General features: G+C 41.9%; 1 protein-coding gene across 1 annotated transcript in view; it reads right to left on the reverse strand.

Annotated features, from left to right (window-relative positions):
• Nucleotides 1-7,638: 7,638 nt before the first annotated feature.
• FAM151B (family with sequence similarity 151 member B) overlaps nt 7,639-21,389 on the reverse strand; it is a 55,102-nt gene continuing 41,351 nt past the window's right edge. Inside the window, exons 4-6 of the mRNA XM_018565209.1 lie at nt 19,864-20,081; nt 10,420-10,555; nt 7,639-7,945 (exon numbers count right to left, since the gene is read on the reverse strand). Coding sequence (XP_018420711.1) covers nt 7,789-7,945; nt 10,420-10,555; nt 19,864-20,081 — 511 coding nt within the window. The 3' untranslated portion in view covers nt 7,639-7,788. The remainder of the gene's footprint in view (nt 7,946-10,419; nt 10,556-19,863; nt 20,082-21,389) is intronic.

A 21,389-nucleotide genomic window follows, 5' to 3' on the forward strand; every position in this document is an offset into this window, starting at 1 on the left:
TTTTTTATAATTATTTATTATATTATAATTTCTTATAATTGTGAAAAAGTGTCAGGCAGGGCACTGGACAAAGCTCTAGGGACAAAATTGAAGTGAAATAGTTTGATACATAAGTGTAATCATAGCAGATTACATTGTATTGTGTGTATTCTGTGTACATTGCAACTTTTCACTTTTGAATTTCCCGCCGGCTGTGACGCTCGAAAACGAAACTAAAAGTCAGATGCCGGCTTTTAGTTTAATTTTCGAGCCGCGTACAGCAGAGGACGCCGCAGGATCGCAGGGACAAGGTGAGTGTCAGTTTTCTCTGCAGCCCCGAGTCTGGCTCGGGGTTACCGCTCCTAGCATTGAAAATTCACCCCGAGCCAGACTCGGGAATACCGCCAGGGAGGTTAAGAAAGCCAGGCGGCATGTAATGACTCGCCACCTGGCTTTCTGATTAGTTGGGAAGCCGTCTCCAGGTGACAAGGGAGCATGGAGTCGACTTTCTGGCCAATCAGGAAGCTGGGCGCCATGTCATTACTCGTTGCCAGGCTTCCTGATTGGTTGAGAACCTGGCCAATCAGGAAGCCAGGCAACGAGTCCTTACACGGTACCCGACTTCCTGATTGGCCGGAAAGCTGGCTCCATGCTCCCTCGTCACCAGGTAACGAAGGAGCATGAAGCCGGCTTTCTGGCCAATCAGAAATCCGGGGGGCGGGTAATGATTCTCCGTCCGGCTTCCTGATTGGCCAGCTTCCCGACCAATCAATAAGCCAGGCAGCGATTCATTACATGCTGTCTGGCTTCCCGATTGGTCGGGAAGCCAGCTCCATGCTTCCTCCTCACCAAATGCCGGCTTTCTGGCCATTCAGGAAGCCAGAGGGCGGGAAATAACTCACCGTCCAGCTTCCTGATTGGCCAGCTTCCCGGGCCAATAGGGAAGCGTGTAATGACCCGCTGCCCAGCTTCCTGATACTGGAAGCTCAGGTATCGGGGCATTTGGGCGTGTACGAGTACTCGTCCGAATACTCGGCATCGGCACTGATACTACTAACGGTATCAGTGCATCCCTAGTGGAAACACTAACTGCCCATTGCTGCTCAGCGGAAACACTGAATGAGCATTGGTGCTCAAAGCATACTCTAGCAGCACATTGATGCTCAGTGGAAAATATCTTTATATGGGCAAGTGTTGTAGAACCACAGTTAAGAAACCCTGCTTTACAGGGTATAATCCAAGTTTGCATTGTACAGCTTTGTCATGCATGGCTAAGGAGGCTGCAACTGATGATTGCACTGCTTTAGCTAGTGGGTAGAAAAGTGACGCCTAGGGCTATAGTGCTATTGCACGGTGTCTAACTAGAAATGCAACTGTCAGTGTGCATGGCAATGGGTACTATGCAAAACTGCTAACATGTCTTAGCTGACACTGGTGCTTTATAGGGGGTCTGGCAATAGTACATCATTGTCCTGGCAACAAATCAGTAGAATGCAGTGTATTCAGGTGTGGTTTGGGCAGTGCTAACGCATATCTAATCATGCTTTCACTGAGAAGGACAAAGCTAAAAGAAATTTCCCAAGGTGAGGCTACGCCTGCATACTCGCAAACCCAAGCAGCTGATGCTAAAGAGGGCTGGCAGTATCCAGAGACTGGATGATCCATGGGGTACTTTAGAAGTTGGAGCAGCAGGATAGTTCTTCCACTAGGCTGAGTGGCAGGAAAAAGAGTGCATGTGTAACACCTGGTGTGAGGTTGGGGTTTTGTGGATCACAACTGCGGAGGCCAATCAGACGGAACCCTGGTTTCACTCCCAATCTTAACGGGGAGTTAGGGTTCAAGCATCACAGCCAAAATAAACAGAAGTAAAAGGATGGATGGGATTATTACTGCATAAACCCAATCACATGTAACAGTAACAAAAGATGTAAAGGTTCAGGCTGTCAATTAGGTTAGTATTGATAACAGCTATGGTTTAGAGGTAAAGTTGTATTCTCCAAAAGGACCACTAGATGGAGCATGCATGTTAATCCAGCTTCTCTGTACACACAGTTAGTTTAACTCAATGGTGAGCAATATGCCAGGGTACTTGCGATTAAATGGAGTAGCAAAAGGAGCTGGGGGTCCAAGTGGAGTTCGTTAAAGGTCCTCTGTAGAAGGTAGCAGTATTGGATGGTATGGGGGGTCCCAGGAGACAGCAGGCGTTCAGTCTTCAATATTGGAACGCCATACTGTCTCACTGGGGCGTTTATATAGGGCTAAGAGGCGGGGGGAGGAGCCGCCGAACGAGACGAAGCACTTCCGCCTGCCAAGGTGGAACGCACCCGCCGTCCGAACCCGGAAGCAGATGCGCGCGCACCCTGCCGGAACGCAGACGGCCCGTCCCGTGAGGCAGAACCCTGTACCCCCCGATTCCCAGGTGAGCGGTGACGGCGGTTGCCGTTACAGAACCCCCAACTGTCTCACTGGGGCGTTTATATAGGGCTAAGAGGCGGGGGGAGGAGCCGCCGAACGAGACGAAGCACTTCCGCGTGCCAAGGTGGAACGCACCCGCCGTCCAAACCCGGAAGCAGATGCGCGCGCACCCCGCCGGAACGCAGACGGCCCGTCCCGTGAGGCAGAAACCTGTACCCCCCGATTCCCAGGTGAGCGGTGACGGCGGTTGCCGTTACAGCATGTAACACTTCACCATCATGTTTTTAGAGAATGGGTCACACCAAAGTCTGTGCCACAGCACTGGAGGACGCTCTGCAGCCAACACAAAGGTCTGTAAAGTGCCACTAAGCAGAGCCCGATGCTCGCAGGTCACATTCCAGGCTAGCCCCACAATCTTCTATTCCAGTGGGGTCAGGGTGCGGCCTTCAAAGCTGATCTAGATAGCTGCTGGCTATAGACAAATCAAGCAGTATTTTTGAAGTCTTGGTTGAAAATAAATATCTGCAGTATACTAAGTATCTTGATAAAAACTTTAAAAAAAATGAAAATGAAAAAATAGGAATAAAATTGCTAGCAAAAATATAGTTCAACTTAAAAAATTGTTTTCATTTAAAGACCTTAATACCACGCCATTGTAAAAAAAAAGGGCACGTTGGCGGATGCAAATTTCTGGATTTTATAAACAACCTTCTGTTTACAGCTTGACTGCATGCCTGGCACATGCACAATGTCTATTATCTGCATTTAGAAAGAGTGTAGAACATAAGGCCCAGAGCCTTGGCTCTGTGCCAATTAGAGTGGCTCTGGGCCTTGTGGTCACTGTGAACCAATCACAAATGTTACAGCAGTAAACACAGGTAGTAAAAATTGCAAGCCCTCCCCTTCCTCTGTCTGATGAGGTGGTATGTACATTTCTACTCATTTACAAAGATCTTTTTGTCTTTTGCCATAAAAGCATTGTGCATTTTCAGTAATAATTGTGCACAAGTGTAATCAAATGACTGTATAAAATATCTAGCACGGTCTCCAGCTCTTTGAGTTTAAAAGGAGAACTATGGGGTCGGGGCTTTTCCCCATAGTTCTCCTAAGGGTCACGGGAGGACACAAACTAGCGTACTCCGTCACCCTAAGCTCAGTATACCGCGAGCTACAGCTTGCGGTATACTTATACCCCGCAGCCCGGACCGATCCCGACATTACTGTCTGGATCCACCCAGCTGCGTGAGTGACAGCTGGCTCTGCCTATCTAGAGGCAGAGCCAGCTGTACCCGGCCCCTCCCCCTCCGCCAGTCATCGCTGGAGGATCGGACAGGGGAGGGGGGAATCCCTGCAGGGAGCCGTGAGTCAAGATCGAAAAGTGAGTGAGCAACGGTATGTGTTCGCTCACTTCCCGATCTATTGAGCCGACCTGTGACAGTTTCATTGTCATAGGTCAGCTAGAACTATGAGGCTGAGTGATTTTGACTCGCCTCATAGTTCTCCTTTAACAACCTCAATACCAGCGCGTTTCATAATTTTTGAAACAATTGTGGCAAAAATCGGATCAATATGAGGCGTCTACTTTCCAGAAAAGGGTCATTATGGGAGCGTTTGTACTGTCCTGGCATTTCTTATATGTTTTAATAACAGAAAGTATTCCAAAATGTTTGGTCTTTTTCCTTTATATAATAAACAAATGAAAGCTCTATAGGTCTCATTTAGGTTACATGACCAAGTAATTGTCAAACTATGACAGCACTGAAAACTTAAAATGGCCTGATAATGAAGGGAAATAAACAGGCGAGTGAGTACTCAAGTGGTTAAACATGTCCATTTCATCTAGCTATGATCTCGTGATGCCAAGATATACCAGTGGTAAGATGTCAGTGCCAACAAAACAAAGAACAAATTCAGAGTTGCTAATTACATACTTTAAAGAATAGTAAAAAGTACCCAGCTGTGCACTATTATTTATTACACACATGAAAAACAATGCATGACTTTATATACAATACAAAGAAATGGGCAATGTTTTAACTGAAATAGGAGTTTATAAAGTACTCCTATAATTTTCAGTTAATTGGAGGGTTAGTGACCATTTCCTGTCTGGTATTTTATAACAACCTGAACTGTTTAAAGAATTCTTCCAGAGTGAAAGAACTGTACGCCAATAAAACCTTACTGTAGACTTCCTGTCCCAGTTGCAAATGATGGGAAAATCTTCAAGATGGTGACAGACAGCAACTTAACAGTGAAGAAAATGCACCTATTTAAAGCAAAGAAATCAGCAAGCCTGGGCATTGGCCCGCTTGGAACCTAGGGGGTAAGGATATGCCAATAAGTAAAGGTTGATGACTGCATAATTACTTCAGGAACATCCTGCTGAAGCATTCTCTGAGCATGCCATCAGATACCACAACAGGTTTACTTTTAAGGGAACACAAGAGTCAACTAAAACTTAAAACTAAACATCTTGCCTAACAGCTCATTTGGTTTCAGCTTCTTACTAGGGTCCTTACTTCCTTGGCTTTGGCCACCCTGCTTTCAAATGAGAGCAATTTAGTACCCATTAAGGTCACTCTTACTTGACAGAGTAAGTTTGGATTTTGGGTTGCCTACTCTTAGACAAGATGTCTATTTTTTAGAAGTTCAAAAAGGTTGACAGGTCACTTCTGTTCTTAAAGGTTACTTAAAGTACCCTTGAAGAACCGAAAAAGAGCTCCTATTACTGATTGTTTTTGTTCCAGGGTTGTTCTGTTTGTTTGAGAAGACACTTCCACAGAACCATACTATAACTCAGCAGGCGTGAACCAGTGAAAAAAAGCTCTCCTCCCATGCATTGCATTTTTTCACAACTAATATGCATATCCTGAGATTTGAATTGTCATTATGCAGATCTAGAACAACCCAGAACAGAGAAACAACAAGTAGCCCGTTATTTGTTTTATATTTTCTTTCCACGTCTTTTTTTTATGTGGGTATTAAACATTGTAGTTAACATGGCACAATTGAATTCCTAAATCAATAGATTTAAAATGGGAGCTTTCATTTTTTTTGTCAGGCATGTGATTCCTCTGGGATAGTAGTGCTAGAAAATGAACTTCACTTATTCTTATTATGCGAGTTAAATGGAAACGTGTAGCCATATAGAGCTTTGAATAGAAATGTGTTCCATTCTTTACAGCAGAAGTTCAGACTCCTGAAATTGACCTTTTGTGTATACGTGTAGAAAAAGGAATAATATGTCATCTGACAATACAACTTAAAAGGAGTCATATTGTTTAACATCCCTTGCAATACCATCACTGAAATGCCCTTGAAGATGATATTCAAAAGAATCTATAAAACTTAGTGTTGCCTGATGCTGCCATAATGCTGCATAGATAAGTGACGCACAAAAAGTTTAAACTACAAACAGGGATTTTCACATAGTGCAGTAAACACCCTGAAACCCACTGCGGTATGTACTAAACACCTTGATGCTCTCCCCAACATATATGGCCTTCCCCAAACTGTGGCTTTGTTTATGTCCCACGCATCACTTTCTAATCTTTGCTGGCTACACATGCCCATTAATATTTAAAAGGAATATACGGAGCAGTCTTCCAAGTGTCTCCATTTGCACAGTCATGGGCACTCAGTCTTCTATGGTAGAGCAGCAGCCACACTGTCTTCCACTAGATAGCAGAAGTCATCTGGTCCTTTATGGCACAGCCGTAGTCAGTCACTAGTCAATGTAGTCGTCTACAACATAGCAGCAGTCACATTCTATAACATAGTAATCCCCTTTTCAGAAAATAAAGTGTGCATGGCAGGAAAGGTATGTCACTACACACCAGGCCCCTTAACACTGTACTCGCATACACCTAAGCCATACCCAGATTTCACCATTGCACAAAAGCTTGGTGTGCCTATTTTATGTATTGCAACATTGAGTGGAATGAAAGAACACCTAACTATCATGAGAGGAAAACCCCGCCACCATGTGGAAGGTTGGGAGCAGCCAGATGCCCCTAGAACAACTTTGATTTGAGCATTTAAACTAAGTGACTAGTGCACATTCAGGAGTCTTTATACACACACACACCACACACACAGACACTATTTGCAGCAGTATGGCTGCACATTCTCAGGCTACAACCAAACTCATTATGCAAGAAGGATGCCAGATCTGCTCTGATACGAAAATCTTTAATAGTCTAGTAACAAATCTATACAATGTAGATTTTTTTAAACACACAAAAAATATATATTGGGGGGAATGTATCAAAACTGGAGCAAACAGAATCTGGAGCAGTTGCCCATAGTAACCAATCAGCATCTCTCTTCGGTTTGCTCAGGTAAGATTTGAAAATGAGAGAGAGAAGCTGATTGGCTGCAATGCAAATCTGCTCCACATTTTGTCTGCACTAGTTTTGATAAATTCCCCCCATCATATTTTATGACAATCCTAGCTTCATAGTATTCCACAAAAAGGAATGTTTGAATCAGGTCCGCAACCTTCAAGACTGGGCCTGAGTAACTATTCTGTCCTCATGGTTACAACAGCCTCCATACCAAAGTCCTGAGCATCTATGGAATTAGGACAGCATTCAATGATGTTTTATTCATGCTTGAATAAAGATTGGTTGTTTTTTTCCCAGGACACTGTATGTACTGTATAGTTTTCTTTTTACTTATTTTGCTCTGACATATACTTTAAAGCCCATTTCCACTTTTGTAGAGGTATTTTTCAAAAACATATGCCAGCAATGTACACTAAGCGTACATGAAGCAGGCATATGAACTTAAATTTTTTCTTAGCTTTACTCTTCATATTCTCATGGAAATCGCTGCCTCCGTGCAGTGCAAGCAATGTATGTATTTCTTCTCCCCCCTCCTGACAGTGTATTGTGCGTAAAGGCAGAGTTGGTGTTTACTGATCATGTTACAATGGGTGACAGGGAGGGGGGCAGCTGATTACAGTCTGGCATCCTGGTGTTAGACTGAGTTTCCTGTAAAGAAAATTTTGACATTTTAGGCTTCAAGGCTAAAAAAACCTTCAATAAGAAAATGAAGAAAGTCTGCAATGTGAGTCATGAAAATGTGCACTTATGTACATCATCACTGCACCTCTTCATTACCACAATAAATGCTAATCACTAACAAAAGGTGGAAATGGACTTTAAATTGAAATTTTAGCCAATATTTATTAAAAAACCGTAACCCTGGACTTACCCCCAATGCTAAAGTGATCGTTTTAAAAACATACTTACCTTGTCAGTGCTAATAGTATAATGCCTTCCTATACTAGGGTCAGTGTCAAAACTACAAAGACCCTGCACCAAAATGAAGAAACAACAAGACGCACTGAAGCCAAGCAGTTTGAAATTTTTTCACATTTTAAGAGCGCTTCTATTTAAATTTCTGATCCACGTGCTCTTTGAGTTGGCTCTTCTGAGGCTCAAACACATCATAAAATATCTGGTCTTCCTTAGAGTGCTCTCGGATGTATAACAGGTCCTCCACTGAATAGACATCGTCTTTTCCAGCCCAGACAGTCAAGCTGTACCTGCAATGAGCCATTGTTATTGATTATCAGTCTCTATGCTGAGGATGAGTCGACAAGTGAACAGTATTATGACTTGCTTCTAAAAATATCCATTGTTCAATAGGCTTCATCTAGAATGCAGTAAGCACCATAATTACAGATTAGTGTTTCCTACACAGGTACAGAACAAATCGGTTCAGTGACACAAAGCAGCCTGGCAAAGGCCAAGCTGTCATACATTCAAACAAGAGGATGCAGAGATTTTTCGAAGTCTTAGCGATCTTTTTATTTTCACGTTTAAAATTATTTATCAGTAAAAAAGCTCAGAAGCAAAGAAGACAAGGCCACACCTAAACATGCATAACTAGCCTTGTCTATTGTGTCAACTGAATAGCATGTTCTTTACGCTGAACTCTGGCCAAAAAACTAGTTTCTTCATTGTTACACCAAAATGTGGTTACAAAATATGTGATTACTTGCACCAAGTGTAATGTTCAATATGTTATGTAGCAAGCAAGTTGCGCTCGGTCTTAAGTGGATGTGGATTCCAAAAGTAAAAAAGGACAAACATCAATAAGTGAATTATCAAAAAATGTGATCAAGTTTACACATGCAAGATTTTTGGACCCACTGGTCACTTATATTAGGATCGCAATTAAGTATTTTTTGTTATATTTGTTTAAATACAGAGGGTCTCTGGACTATAGTGTTCGAGCCCGGTACGTCTGTCACATATACATTTACTGATACACCGGGATGTGTCTGAATCTATTACCTATTCATCACATGCCGTAATAATGATTTTCGACATCTATACATTGTTTATGGTTCCCTTTTCAACTGAGAGATCGTTTCACATTTTTTGATAATTCACTTATTGATGTTTGTCCTTTTTTACTTTTGGAGTCCACATCCACTTAAGACCGAGCGCAACTTGCTTGCTACATTAGATATTCAACCCTACACAGAGTTGCTGCTGGTCCTGTCATCTATTTAGACATCTAGTCCTAGCGCAGTGGTTCTCGAACCAATGTTCAATATGTTGTTCGAGAAGACCCATGAGAATTAGGAGAGCTGAACACTACTGTGCAGGCCAAGGTACCATCACCACCTGTCAAAGTAAAGTCTCTAGACATTTTATGACACCCATATAGGGGATAGGAGTTAATTAGGAGTTTTTTTATTGGCATTAAAACGGTGAATAAATCTTAGTGAAGAGGCGACCTTCATCATCTTTGTCAAAGATTTCTGGAATTTTACTTAACAAGCTAGGATGTCATTAGGACTTCATGATAGGTTGGAGATTGATCTCTACATAAAGGGGATGATTTAAAAAGCATCTGACCAGCCATACGCCTATGCTCCTCGGCTACATCTAGTGGTGGGAATGCTGTGCGAATGGCATTCACCCATCATATGGCTAAGCAGATGATTTATAAATCACCCCCATAGTGTTTACTTCCATCTGTCAAATCCACAATCTGCACTGCGAGATAAAAAAAAAAGTATTTAACCTATGGCACTAACAAATATAAAATAAATGATATAAAATAAAAAGGTCAATAGAGTACAATATGTTCATTCAATTAATTCATCCCAAAGTGCTCTGAAGAAATCACAAGGCAAAAAAGAAGCATGATTTATTGTGTTCAATCGAATAAAAAAGTAGCATCAGGTCTATTAAAAGGTAAAAAACACTTTCTTCCACCACCAGTGACCTTCCCAATAGAAAACTAACCAAATTGATGTGTCCAGTTAAAGAGGAACTTTACCCATACCTGACTAGGACATGTGACCATGCACATCATATCAGGGGAGGAAAATGCCTTTCCCTGAGATCTCATGAGAGTGCAGATGAGATTTCCCAGCAATGCACTGCTGATTTTAACAGGATGCAATGTTTGGGCACGATTACATCCCTAAAGCCCAAGAGAACCAGTAAGTAGAAAACCAATGTTTGTAAGTTAAAGAAAAATATGTTTTTTTAACTAGTGAATGTAAGATGATTTCATATCAGCATGCAGAGCTGCATGCTGAAGTGGTTTTTAGTTAAAGGGTTTCCGCTTTAAGGTAACATGGTAAAAATGTTTTAAATCAACTTCTCCTTTAAGCATCTCTGTTCACAGGCTCAGGTACAGCAGCATGGAGACCTACTGCAGTTAAATAATACAAGTAGGTCCTGACTCTTCCCCCAGCCGGTGATTGGATAAGGAAGGAGAGGCCACCTCCTTTTGGCATGTCCCTTGTTAGCACATGCAATCTGGTACTCATACTGCTTCTTCCTTTCAGAGTCTAAGCTGTGTACCTGCATTATAATTTTTTTAAATCTGCCTGGCATTCAGTGTTAAATGCGGCAAAACAAAAACAAATGAACCGGATAGTGGTACCAGCAATCCTTATAGCCACAGTATACGGAAATCGCAAAGTAATTTGTTTATGAGGTCATAATACACAAATCGTAACCTTAAAAAAAATTATTAACTGAACATAATTACCTGTCTGAGGTCTGCAACAGCCACTGCAGCTGAGGCCATGACTGTCTCACCAGTGCCGCCCTCACTGCAAAAGTCACTTGTTGGCTCAAAGTATTACATATCTCTGCCATTTCTTTCACCATTTCCCAGCTGTAACCTGTAAAACAAACACATTTTATTGAACAATTTTAAATGATCATCAATAGCTCCATTTCCTGCCACAAAGGTTGGTCATGATCATAATTTGAGAGACAAAAAACAAAAAAGGAGCGCTTAATAGTGTAAAACCAATTTTAATGATAAAAACGCACAACTGTATTGAACTTAAAAGGCATGTAGAAAACAATGGGATGTCAAATCATCTGGCAGCGGAAGTCTGAAAAGATGTGCAGCATCAGCGCCCACTGCCCCTGTGTGGTCTAGGTTTACATGTTTATGGGCCACGCCCACTGGGGCACCATGTAAACCGAGACCACACAGGGTCAGTGGACGCTGATGCTGCACATCTTTTCAGACTTCAGCTTTTGATGATTTGACATCCCATTGTTTTCTACATGCCTTTTAAGTACAATACAGTTGTGCGTTTTTATCATTAAAATTCGTTTTACACTATGGAGGCGCTCCTTTTTGTGGTCTCTCAGATTGAAGGTCCTTTAACCTGTGGGAGCTGCCTCTTCAGTGTGTTCGTTACCATTGCAACTGGCCGATATTGCACGTGGAGGCGCCGGTATTGTTTCCTGTCACATGATCATAATTTATTTACACTTATCAGTACACGTATCTAGTAAAAAGCCACTCAGAAGCATTCATCATTCCTTAAATGATCAGGTGAATCCACATCCAGGCAATCAGCCCGAGGCAGCCCTTCACAAGGTCTGTGACTGGGATGTAAAAAATGATCAGCTATAATGGCGTAGGGAGGCTTAGAGATGCACATTGCAAATATAGGAAGCACTTTCTACATTAGAATTCTATCATCCAGGTGAATAATGTAGGCATTGCATCATTCATTGTATTAAAGTGCAAATTCATGTAAATCATATTACATAAAGTGTATCAACAGGCACTTCCTCTCATAGGGTGACAACACTTATGCTCAGCTTCAGCATTGCCTTTCCTCTGCACTCCTGAGTTGAACTACATTCAGCCCAGCTGACATACAGTTGACTGCCAAATTCCTTACAAAAGAAGAACCTGATGTCTTGGAGTTTGAACATATCCACAGGAGGTTTATACAAAAGGGTCCACAGAAATGGAAGAGAAAACATACAGAGTAAAGAATTAACTTTATAAGAACATAAAATAATTCAATCCCGTTTTATTTACAGTGTAACTAAGTATCCTTCTGTGACAGCCAGGGGTCAAACAACTTTCACCCAATATTCACAGATTTCTAATGAAATGAATGTATTACATATTCTTACATTATTCTAAATTATAAAAAGGCCCATAAGTAATATACGTAAAATGGTTCTGTACTTTGTGATAGACGCAGGGAAACCCCCACAATTCTCCCACACACAAACAAAAAAAGAAAAAATGACCTGTCCCCCAACTAGTTTACCCCTTACTTCCCAGTCTAGTAAGAAGTTCACATTCCCAGGAGCACAGTAAAACTTTGTGTGAAAAATCAAGATTTATCAAAAGGAAATGCCCTTTACTGGCAACAGGTGAGGGTTCATCTGGGTTGGGGGATTGCTTTTTCCATATATTAACACGGCAGTGCTGTAGTAAATATAATTTTCTCCATTTTTAATAGATGTGCTTTATTGCAAAGAGAAAAAAAAAAAACTTACCATAAACTGTCTAAAGAGGAGATACATTCCTGTGCAGTGTTACTTTACATATCAGGTGAATTTAGCTAAACCCCTGTAACTACCATGGAGAGTTAGGGTTGATAGATATATTTTCATATTCAGCAAGAAAAAGGATTGGAGCTTACAATGAAACAAAAATCCAGTTTGTTACTATGAATAACATAGTACTATATGTAATAGGCATCCGATTGTACTGAAATTGTATTGTAACTGTACTGTCTCCCCCATTTTGTAAAGCGCTGTGTAAACTGTTGGCACTATATCAATCCTGTATAATAATACAATAATATGTACTATGCATAACATAGTAGTAGTATGAAGTGTGAATTATTATCAGGAGATTTTGGTCAATACACAGCCCAAGATTATCTCCAGGGGAGACATTATCCTACAAGACATTTTGGTTTTATAAACAAATATCATTAAAATATTTGGTTTGTCAGTGAGATGCAGATGGAAAATACATGCTGTTGCTATTAAACCTAATACTGTTTTACGTTACTGGAAATGCGATGGAACTGGATATTTTTAATCCTATAATACCAGCACTGTAGTCAATTTATTAGACTGTAGCTGAGATTTACAGTATGTAGGATGAATAAAGAGACCCCTGCATAAAGGCCTTGTAGAGAACATTAGTAACATTATAAAGGGTCTGAAAACACACAGTGGGCTGCAAAGCTATAGAAGAGAACCCCATTGTGATTCTACAATGTTTTTAGGATTATTGTATAAAATTGCATTGTTGAGGGGAAGGTTATATTGTATACACTTTCCAAACAAAGATGAAAGCATACATTAGGTAAAAAAGACCCCTTGTAACATAACCTGTCATTTATGGATTATCTTATTTTAACTGTGTTTATCATTTGCTTGCAAAGGAGAGCCTGTTCTTTGACTGGAATGAATTTGGAAGTATGTATCAGTGCAGCAGCAGTAAAAGGGCACACCAGTGGAGTTGTGGCGAGTGCAAAAGTGTACATTGTGCAATGGTAGCAAATGAGTAAGCGTGTGTCAGTGCAGTGGCATCATGAAAATAAGTGTGCATCACTGCTGTGGTGGCAAGGGAATTAGTATGTGTTGGTGCAGCGGTAAAGAGTGAATTGGTGCACAACGTTGCATTGGCGGTAAGTACAGAAATGTGCGTCAGCCCATTGGAGGCGAGTACAGAAGTGTGTGTCAGTGCACATAAACTTATGAAGCACACAAAGAAAATAGGTGTCTACAGAGAGGACCTGTCACCTGGCACACTCATCGCTCTCCATCGAGTCAACAGCCATAGCAGAGCTGTTCCATTATGTACATTGCCCAAATGCCATATCATTGACTGGCATAGTCCTTCTAGCTCTATTGCAGGATGAAGACAACTCACAGGGCATGCAAGTAAGTGGCATCATTTCTCAGGACTCCTTGAAACTGCTCCTACCATGAATGTGCACTAATGGCATCATTTTGTGTTGCCCCATAGCAGCTACCATGCAGGCACGGTAGCAATACCATATTATTAAAAAAAACAGCACCATTTTTCTGTCCAAAGAGCACCTATCAAACATGCTACCTTTTTGCTGGGTAACTAAGCTGCAAATGCATGTTATTGAAGACCTGCCAAGCGTGTCCACCACACATGCACAGATATGACACTATAGCAGTGGTTCTCAACCTGTGGGTCGGGACCCCCTCGGGGGTCGAATTACGATTTGCCAGGGGTCGCCTAGTGGCTCTCGGCCGCCGGGAGAGAAACACTTTCTCCCGGAAAGGTCGGGACCTTTCTCTGCTCTGTTTTGTTTTTTTTAAATCGGGGGCCGCCGTAAGTCAGAAAAAAAAAACCCACCATAGGAATGAATAGCTAGATTCCTATTGGCTATTTCACTTTGCAAAAGCCAATAGCAAACTAGCTATTGCACCCGCCTTGCCAATCAGCAGAGGGTGACCTGAAGTTCTCCATCAGGTCCCCTTCTAGTGATTGACAGCAGCAGAGGGCGGGTGCAATATGTATGTATTCAAGCAATGTCTCAGTGCCTGTGATTGGCTCTGCGCGCTGCCAGCTTCCTGGCGGGCTCGGCATGTGGAGCTACGAACATGCCCGAGCCCATCCCCATCAGTGACAGTACTACGGAGTATGTACCTCATACGTTATATAGCCACACACTTTAAATCCAATTCTTCTAGTTCCAGCTGCAGAGCCCGGTCCTGTCTTTGCCTATAGCAGTGGTTCTCAACCTGTGGGTCGCTGTGCAAGGCGAGAGTCCTCCTCTGCTCTCTCCTAGCGCAGCAGTGTCAGTTCTCCCGCCACGCCGCCAGATGTCGCTGCAGCAGCCGCGTCATCCCTAAATTTTACCTTTGGGGGTCACCACAACTCTGCAAATGTTACCAAGGGGTCCCGGCCCTAGAAAGAGAACCACTGCACTATACCATTGTTTTAGCACAGACATTGTTTTCTCCATAAATCCTCTACAGGGTCCACAAATGGCGCATGCCTGATGCCAGCCCCATCGTGATGGAGTTAGTTCCCTCAAAATTAAAGTTGAAATTGAAAAGTATCAAAGACACAAATTAATGAAGCTCCGTACATCTTAATACAATAATAAATGTTTTTTTTATTAAAATGCGAACAATGTAAGCACCTAAAATTAACCTGGTATGAGCCTCTTACATTCTCCTGTATAGCAAAGCTCAGGAAGGGGAGAATAGGCATAAGGATGCTGATACTGTAGGTGGAGATAGCAGATTGACAGACAAATAAGCCCATCGGGATGGGTTGGCAGTGACTGATAAGCGTTGCACTGTGCTGGAAGAGCTGACTGATCAGCGGTCATGTGATTGATCAGCTCTTGGTATAGAGCCAGCGTGTGACAGCTGCAGTGTGTTAGGTCTTGCCACAGCACTGCTAGAAGAAAAGCCAGTTAATAGAGTTTAACCGTATTGTCTGTTATCAACACTACTAAATATCTGGGAAATAAGATGTATTATTATTATATATAATTTTATGTCATTTCCTCTAACCAGATTAACTCCATTGAACTGTTTTACTGTAAACACTGAAGCTGTGAAGTGATGTCCTTGGGGCTCTGACGCAAAACCCACAAATAGAAAGTACTAAACGATAACGTTTGGCAACAAGTATAAATGCATTTAAAGTGGAAATCTATTCATTTTAAGGGAGTTATAGACAGTGGGGAAAGGTTGGAACCTTTTCAGCTTCTTTTGATGTATATGCCCCTGGTGGAGTTTGGGGCACAGATAGAAATAACCGTGATCACTACTGACGCAAAAGGCAGTGGGGAGGGTTTTTGTTCCCCATGGTCCCTGTGTGTGTTGTAAAGTAGCCACCGCTCCAAGCTCACTGCTGTGATAGACTATAATTTCAATACAAATTAGCAAACAAAACATGTGATTGTAGTCCATCACGGGAGTGAGCTTGGAGCGGTGGCTACTTTACAGCACACACAGGAACCATGGGGAACAAAAGCAGCCACCCTCCAGAAGGAAGGACAGTGTCAGCACCAATTCAGAAATGATTTGAGGATCTACAGCTCAGTAACACACAAATAAGATACATTTTTGTTAATAGTTAGGGTACTTCAATGCATTTTTAAGGTTACCGTATATACTCGAGTATAAGCCGAGTTTTTCAGCCCATTTTTTGTGCTGAAAAATGCCCCCCTCGGCTTATACTCGAGTCAATATTTTTTCCCAGTTTTTTGTGGTAAAATTAGGTACCTCGGCTTATATTCGGGTCGGCTTATTCTCGAGTATATACGGTAACTGAGTTTAGTGTCAAAAAAGAAAAGAAGTGCAGCCAAATCCCGACCATAATCCTGTGCCAGTTGTAGGAGATTTCTTCACAGCTAAAGAAGGCAAACTAGTTTCTTCAACATTGGTTCTGATCAACCAATTGGAAATAAGCGGAAGTGGAGAGAACTTTTATCAACGTACATGTTTTTACCACATTTTACTATTATTGCAATAATGCATTAAAGTAAAAATATGTTAATATATCTCTGACCATGTTTATTTGAAGTTACAGAAGGTAACAGAAACCATGATACAGGAGCCATACCTTTGCTGCAGATATAATTCCTCCAGGATTCTATGGCCATCAGTGACTTCATTAAAGGCATTCAGGGGCATGTAATCAGCCAATCTGAAGTCTGATCCTGCCCTTCATGAATGATGAGACCAAATGCCTAGGCATGTGTTCATGTGACTGGGCCATCATGGGATTGTAAAGTAGTAGTGAAGGCAAGTAATTAAATTTAAGGGTGGGCAGCATAATGGCGAATTCTTATTTCATACTTTAAAGCCTGAACTGTGAAGAAAGTGTTCTTCATCTAAAAATGATTAGCGGTCTACTGTAGTTCAGAATGGCTCCTGTATCTGATTATTATTGCAGGGCTGATAGGAAATTAAAATGAAGTGAATACAAAAACTCTTTCAGTCAAAACATTTCTTTAATGTTTGGATAGAGTAGGCAGGGGATAGAACCTCCGTCAAGTTGTTATTGCTGCCTGAGTTTCTGTTTTCTAAATGTTTTCTCACTTCCTGTTTCATTGGCTGCAGAGGAAGAAGAGGGTAAGCACCCAAAAAGACACAAACAGCTAAAAAAGTGCTGAAGCTCTAGAAACACATAGAAATAACCATGATCATAATTTCAGAGAGATGTCACGATAACCACAAAAGGAGGTGAGGAGAAATCCCAAGGGTGCCACCGACAACAATAAAACTGTCACGATTTGGGAACCAGAGCACCAGGAATAGTAAACTCCGGGTCTTGGGGAGCAGTATATTGTGACCTAATTAGGAATATGAATGGATACCGGTCTCTGAAGATGCAGGGACAGTGTGACCGCACATCAAATGTAGAGACAGTGTGCCAGAGTCGCAGGATATAAGGAGCCGCCTGGTCCTCACCAAAGCCACTGATGGTGTGGATGTTGAGCTGCGAGGCAGCTCCCAGGTTGCAGCTCTCTGACACACCCATGCAGGCACAGTGCCAGCGGGTACTCAGGGACCACAGCACACTGGACAAGACACAAGGTGCATACAGGGTACAAGGTACAAAAAGAGGCACTAGAAGGAAGAGAACACACAACAGGTGTACCCACAGGTACAAGAGATACACAGGAAAGACAGGTGCAAGGGCTCACTGAAGGAGACAATTACCATCCACTAGTAGGACAAGCAGGATCTCAAACAAGGAATCACAGCTCACACTGTGAACATGTATCGCAGGGAATATGCACACAAGGGATGGTGCGAGTACAGGGCTAGGAAACAGAGATGTGCTTTCACTTGTGTGAGTAGACGACCATAGGAAATTAAGTACGCAAAAACAGAACGCAAAAACAGATATAAGCATTTGGTCAGAGAGCTTCATTAATACGTATATTGGCAAGTAAATATGTATATTATTTCTCTCTGGAACAAACATTCTCTGAATTCAGTAAGAGGTGAGTCACTCATTGATAATAACACAGAAAAATTTACATAACACAGAACTACCGGCACTCTAGGTGATATGCACAGGGGAAGACTCAAACAGAAATACACTGAAAGCTGTGCAATGGGAGAAATGCGTACCACGGCCACGGATGCACCAGATGCCGTGCACAAGGATAGCACTGGGGGAATGTACCAAGTACAGGCACATGAAAGAGAGCACTGAGATGGAGGGAGGAAACGTACAAACAAGGTAGAAGACCAGCACTCAAGAACTACAATAAATGGGAACACAAGAACCAAAGAACCAAGCAAAAGGGGAAATAGCCAACAGTGAGTTTGCAGTCACAGGAGAATGAGCACAAAGCAGGGATCCAAAAAGGTATACAAGCACAGGAGATCAGGGGAAACACAAGGGGTCCGACACAAGAAATAAGACTTGTTACTCGAATGAAAAGCAACAAGTGAGATAGTGCTAAATAGGGGAGGAGGTGTGCAGACTGGCTGCAGCCCTGTGAAAAACCATAGGCTGACAGCCAAGCACCAGGGACCAACATGGATTGGCGGACATTGTGACAAAAACCCTGACTCATTCAATTTAAAACTAAAAGTTTTATCTGGAGTTGGACTTTAAGTGATGGAAGGGTACTCTGTAAAACACATAAAACGGGTACAAATAAAAAAGCACTGAGCTCCAACATCAATATTAAGCCAAACAATCTGTTAAGAATGTTTTTCCGGTGTTTGTTCTCTCTACTAAGAAAAGGTGATGTTCATGAACAAAAATGTTAAACATCACAGTGATGTCAATGGCTATATATATATAGCAAAGTACTTAATTTCCTATGGACGTCTACTCACACAAGTGAAAGCACATTTGTCCTTCAGAAGATAACAGGTTTTACGTCTGTGCCAACATCATGAACACCAGTCTCAACCTCTTCTGCTATTCACATCAAGGACGTTCTTTGTCCAGAACGCAAAAACAGATATAAGCATTTGGTCAGAGAGCTTCATTAATACGTATATTGGCAAGTAAATATGTATATTATTTCTCTCTGGAACAAACATTCTCTGAATTCAGTAAGAGGTGAGTCACTCATTGATAATAATAATGCTCAGGGTCAAATCCAGTTATGTACCATGTACCAAAAGTGACAAACCAACAGGAAACGAACAGACTCAATATTAGGGACACTATTTATAAATTGTTACCTTGTCGTGGCTTAACTTAAAGTCCATTTGCTGTTGTAAACACATTAAATAAAGGAAAAAAATAACAACACATTTAACTAAAAAGAGATAGATTTGTCATGTAAAAGACAACTTTTGATTGGGGGGTTCCATGGCAAGCCCTGTAATGGTGGCCAAGCACAGAATGCGAAGTAAACGAACAGCTTATTTTATTTACCAATTTTAAAAGCCAAATTATTATTTATTTTTTTTAGTTTTGCGTAGAGTAGGGAATGGTTAATAAACCTGTGAGGTTTTCTTTTTGCTGTCTGTATCCCATTGTGGAGATTTCCACATCTCCAAAGACACAACATAAAAGGGAGAGAACAAAATAAGGGAATTCCCATCTTAGATGAGTGCCCCAGAACAGGTATCCCAACAGGAAGATTTCACCACAACTCCTGTTCTGGTCCCAACAGGAAGATTTCACCACAACTCCTGTTCTGGTAACCTTTTGGATTTCCCACACTCAAAAAGAAAAGGAAAAGGGGTGAATCTCCCAAAACCACAAATCAATATAAACAGGTCTGGGGGTTTTAACACTTCCATACTCTACTCAAGAGAAGACTTGTTGACATTGCTTAAGAACCCGAAAAACCCTTTCAATGCACACAGACAACTTTCTAGTGTGGACAGTGTTATCAGCCTTTAGCATATTTACTGAAGGAAAAACAAGTAGAGAAATTATACAACAAGCCTTATGAAATTGTACATATAAACTGCACTCCATGAACATTTGTGCACTCACTGCCACTACACGACACGCACTTCTGCATTTGCCACCACTGGACTAACTTAAATATTCATCCCATTCCAAGGAAATGGCACACTGTTGTTAGAGATTATATAGTATCTAGATCTATGGTCCCTTGATACTTAATGGTGGCTATTTAAACCTAAATAAGCACATTTTATATTTAATGCACTAGCAACAAAACACATGTAACGCTCGGGTTCATGGTAGTCTAGATTATACCTTCATTTTTTTGGCCTGGTAGCCATCCAGTAGTCCAACCCAACGACAATGTCACATCTGGGAAAAATGATGACACAGTCTGGAGGAATTCTCCAGCATCTACTGGCTTGGCACTTCCCCCAGGACCTGTCAGTATGTCAGCATTTATCCATACAGGCTGCTTAATATTATTCTTCAACATATCCAGGATTTTCATTGATGGTAACACCGCTTCCAAACTGAAAAGAAAAAAAATCCAATATCAGAATGGATTCATATACATGGGGGAAAATTTATCAAAACTTGAGCAGTCAGAATCTGGAGCAGTTGCCCACGGCAACCAATCAGCATCTCAGTCTACGCTACACTCATTCAAAATACTCTTATTCTGCCTACTATGTTAGATTGTTACAGCCTGGCCTTTTGCTAGTTAATTGACAGCGACAACTGGATCTAGATATATCTCTTACATTTTATACCTATACGTCCTCATTTATCTATCTTGCATATGTTATGTTTATGCTGTAAAATTTTGATTTATAAATAAAGAATTAAAAAAAAAATAATAAAAAAATGATAATAGGACAAAACTAAAGATTTCTTTTAAAAGCCCTGCCTTACTACCCGTTTCCCTCTTCCATGGGAGAGGTGGTAAAAAGTATCTCCCGCAACTTCTGTACCAGACAGTGGAGATTCCCCCTTACCCTGAAGCCCTAGCAGTGGAGGCAGGATGGAAATTGTTGAAGGCAAAAGGGTTACCACACAGTTTCCAAGAAGCTTGTTTGTGCAGAGTTCCACACAGGTCATAGAAGGCTATCGGAAACCTGCTCATTATAGTCAGGTGATTGACAGAGGTAGGACTCCCAGAAGGGAAGCAATGCTTTAAGTGAGGCAGCCAAGTAAAAGACCTGTCCGATTAGATGAAGAGGATCAGTACTCAGATTTAGGGTGTCATCAGGAAAGATGAACCACATAAAAGGGGGTTCATGGTATAGTGGCTCAGTCTTTAAAAATTAAATTAGAAATTGGAAAAGTGCTATTCGTAAAGTATATGTCAATAGCTGCCTACAGGTAATTCTGCCTTGTATTTTACAATTTTCTGGCTTGCTTTTAATAACACTAGAGCTGCAACAGTTAATCGATTAAGTCGATTAAAATCGACGATTGAAAACGTTGGCAACGTTTTCGATCGTCGATTCGTCGGCTATCGATTGCTTAGCCTGTTCGGGGCTCCGCACACGGCCTGAGTCGCACGTCACACGCTGCTCCCGACGTGCCCACCGCACAGGCCGCCGCCACCGCATAAGCCACGCCCACCGAACAGGCCGAAGCCGCGCACGCTGCTGGTCTCCTAGCCGTGAGCTCTCTCACCCGCCGCGAGCTGCCTCACGCGCCGCATAAGTCATGCCGGCCGCTGGTCTCCTCCTAGCCGTGAGCTCCCTCAGTCGCCGCAAAAGCCATGTCCACCGCTGGTCTCCTCCTCGCCGTGAGCTCCCTCACCCGCCGCTGGCCTGCAGACAATTGAGGGCCCACCTTCTAAAAGTAAG

Source organism: Nanorana parkeri, unplaced genomic scaffold, assembly GCF_000935625.1.
Source record: "Nanorana parkeri isolate BGI_ZX_2015 unplaced genomic scaffold, ASM93562v1 scaffold822, whole genome shotgun sequence".
In the NCBI taxonomy this organism is placed as follows: Eukaryota; Metazoa; Chordata; class Amphibia; order Anura; family Dicroglossidae; genus Nanorana; species Nanorana parkeri.